Source organism: Salpingoeca rosetta (genome assembly GCF_000188695.1).
Source record: "Salpingoeca rosetta unplaced genomic scaffold supercont1.6, whole genome shotgun sequence".
NCBI lineage: Eukaryota > Choanoflagellata > Craspedida > Salpingoecidae > Salpingoeca > Salpingoeca rosetta.
The window spans coordinates 670,757-673,975 of NW_004754928.1; the positions used below are offsets into that span (position 1 = coordinate 670,757).

General features: G+C 55.1%; 2 protein-coding genes across 2 annotated transcripts in view; one reads left to right on the forward strand and one right to left on the reverse strand.

Moving 5' to 3' along the window:
* Nucleotides 1–259: 259 nt before the first annotated feature.
* Nucleotides 260–2,269, reverse strand: PTSG_02713 (uncharacterized protein). Its single transcript, XM_004996153.1, has one exon. It carries the CDS (start codon nucleotides 2,116–2,118, stop codon nucleotides 796–798), a length of 1,323 nt encoding a protein of 440 aa, XP_004996210.1. The 5' UTR covers nucleotides 2,119–2,269; the 3' UTR covers nucleotides 260–795.
* Nucleotides 2,270–2,755: 486 nt separating this feature from the next.
* PTSG_02714 (uncharacterized protein) overlaps nucleotides 2,756–3,219 on the forward strand; it is a gene marked incomplete at both ends in the record, with an annotated part of 2,320 nt that continues 1,856 nt past the window's right edge. The window contains 2 exons of the mRNA XM_004996154.1: nucleotides 2,756–2,833; nucleotides 2,947–2,985. Of these exons, the coding sequence (XP_004996211.1) occupies nucleotides 2,756–2,833; nucleotides 2,947–2,985 (117 nt within the window). The remainder of the gene's footprint in view (nucleotides 2,834–2,946; nucleotides 2,986–3,219) is intronic.

Consider the following 3,219-nt stretch of genomic DNA (forward strand, 5'->3'; position numbering starts at 1 on the left):
GTTGTTGATGTGTGGGAGGGGAGGTGTTCAGGCGTTTTGGGGAGGAGTTGCGCTGATGTCACGCTCTGTTGAACTTGTGGAAGGGGGGGAATGCGCTGGTTGTTTCACTGTGTGTGCGGCTTCTTGGTGGGTAGCAAGCTGGCAAGGAGGACTGTGAAGTCAAACCAGGCGGAAGTAGGGAGTGCTGGAGTGCTAAAGTGGAACCACTACACGGTGGGCGTGGCGTGGGCGTGGCGAGCGCGGCAAGGCACCCAGGCAAGCAAGGCAAGGCAAGTGATGAAGGGAGAACAAAGGAGAGAAGGAGGAGCGAGGAAGGAGCGAGGTGAGGTGGCACGTCAAACAACAACAAGCAAACAAAATGCACGCGCTGCACTGCATTTTGGCGAGAAAGAAGGAGGCGTGGCGTGAAAGAATTGAGCGTGCATGCCACGCACAGCAGGAGGAACGTTGCGCAGCCAAGCTACGCTACACAGCAGCGATTGTGGCGTGTGTGTGTGTGTGTGTGCGTGAAACCTTGAAACACGAAAGGAGGCGGTCATTTGGCATTCAACTCAAAGGCTGAAAGAAGCGGGGGGGATACAAGACAGCAAGAACAACAACCGCAACAACAACAACTTACAACATAAACAACGTCATTGAAATCATGAGTACATAGTAATTGTCAGCCCAACAAAACAAACAGCTTGGGGCACATGAATCACGCTCAAGACGACACATGGCATGGGAACAGAAAAACAAGGGAAGGAAGGACGGGACAGCCAACGTTGACCAACAGGAGGAGGGTGTGGTTTTGGATTAACAGCCAGGATCGATGACGAGCACACCATCAGCGGTGGCTGGAATGGCGTAGATGAGACCGTTTTGAGCGAGGACGCCACCCCACCACTTGTTGGAGCCTGAAAGCCCACTAATGCTGGTTGTGTCGGTGGTGTTGGTGGTGGGATCGTAGTTGAGGACGGAAGACGAGTCGTGCGGGATGCCAATGATGTTGCCGTTTGGTGCGAGCACGCCTCCGACCCACTTGTTCGAACCCGTCGCCTCAGCAACGCTGAATGTGGTGGCACTGTCCGTGGTTGGGTCTATGACCAGTGTCGTCGCAGATCGAGCTGGCACGGCGTAGATGTGGCCGTTGCGTGCCAAGACGCCTCCCCGCCATTTGTACAGGCTCGTGTCGAGATTGTGAATCGTGGTGTCCTCCGTCGTGAGAGACACTGGATCGATGACAAGGACTGAGGTTGCCTTGTATGGGATGCAGTAGATGAGGCCGTTTGCTGCTTGAATGCCGCCGTACCACTTATGGGTAGCAGAGGAGAGGCCTGATAGGGTGGTGGTGTCGGCGGTGTTGGTGGCGGCGTCGATGAGCAGCACAGAGGTGGCGTAAAACGGAACGCCGAAGATGCGGCCGTTGTCTGCCACCACACCACTAAACCACTTGCCCGTTCCCACACCGAGGGACTGAATGGTTGTGGTATCGGCGGTGTTGGTATCGGGATCGACGATGAGCATGGTTTCTCTGTGTGATGGAAACATGTAGACGAGACCGGTGTGCGCCAGCACCGCATCGGACCATTTGTCACTGTCGATGCCCAGCTCGGAGATGGTGGTTGTGTCGGCGGTGTTGGTGCTTGGATCAATGATAAGCACAGACTCTGAGCTGAAAGGTGCAGCGTAGATTAGGCCGTTGTTCGCCAGCACCCCGCCAGCCCATTTGAAGACGAGAGTGCCAAAATCGTCGAAGGTGAATGAGCTTGCGCTGCACGCCTCGGCTCGAAGGGCGTCGATTCGTCCCTGCTGAGCGGTGATCGTGTCCTGCTGTATGGCAATCATGCTCTGCTGCGCCTGCACGTTTTGCTGGTACACCTGCAACATGCTCTGCTGTGCAGCCACTGTCTCAAAGAGCGCATCCACGTTCATCCCGTTCACAAACACGGGCTGGCTCGCTGGATCGCTCGTGTTGATGTGAAACGCACCTGCATCATCCTCCACCAGCGTCACCTCTCCAGCAACGCTGCTTATGAACGGCATCCAGCACACTGCCGCCGCCACCAGCAGCAGCGCGGGGAGCAGCACCAACCCACCTGCCTGCAGGCACCCCATCGTTCTCATCGGTGCCATCATACTCCAAGTGGGTGAAGAAGAAGAGAGGAGAGGAGAAGAGGAGGAGAGAAGAGAAGTAGAAGGTAAGTGTGCCTTCCAGTCCTTCCTCGTTCGTGTGTCTGTTCGCAGGACAGGTGCAGCACCAAGAGAAGACAAAAGAAGACCAGATTGGTTGTTGTTGTTTGTGGCGTTTTTTTGGACGATTGTTGGGAATCGTGCATTGGATTTCCAGCCACACACAAGCAAGTTCACTGCTGTTGTGTTTGTTGTGTTGTTGTGGAAAGGAGCACGTTGAAACGCATCTATCTATCCATCCATCCAGCCATCCTTGCCTTCATCAGCTCGTGACTGGACCTACAAGGACAGAGCACACACAGCACACAGCTTCATCACGCAGTGCAGAAGAAGGGCGTGAGTTGAACACATGTGAAGGAGGCAGCCATCGTGACTGAAGAATACACTGTTCATCCAAAGGTGCGTGTGTGTGAGTGTGTGTGAGGTCATTCCATTACATTGCATTGCATTGCATTGCTCAGCCTTGTGTGCTCAACACACGTAAGCGCATACGCACACATACATCACACACACACTCACTCGCCTGCAACGCTTCCTTCCTCGTCTCAGATCCGTGCAGCGTTGCAAGGCTGATGAATCGTACATGCTGTGCACCGTCAAAGCCCCCATTGCCGCCTACCTCACTTTCGACGACGTTGTCTGCATCGCCAAGGAGCAAAAGGTGTGTGTGTGTGTGTCTGTAAGAAGCGTACCACTGCTGTGATCTACAACGCTCGTCATCACCTACATCCACCCTCATGCCCATGCACACACGCATCCCATTTGTGTTTTCAGGTGGTTGAGATTGCCCCTGCCCCGCACCTGCCCTCCGATGTGCGCCAACAGCTCTGCCAGGTTTGCCTCATGTGCATGTGCGTGTGTGTGTCTGTGCTTGTGCTGTCCTTGTGCTGCGGTCACAACAGACGCACCTCACCTGTGATCGTCACTCAGCCCCTGTTCCTCTCCTCCCTCTCGCGTCTGCCGCTTCCCCTCTCCTCCCTCTCACGTCATTGCTCTCCTGCGTTCAGGACGCTGTAGCCATTGGCCGCTCCCCTCAACCACCTACCA

Bases quoted from the DNA above. Each gene is read 5' to 3' on its own strand.
- PTSG_02713 (XM_004996153.1), bottom strand. From the start codon at position 2,118: ATGATGGCACCGATGAGAACGATGGGGTGCCTGCAGGCAGGTGGGTTG.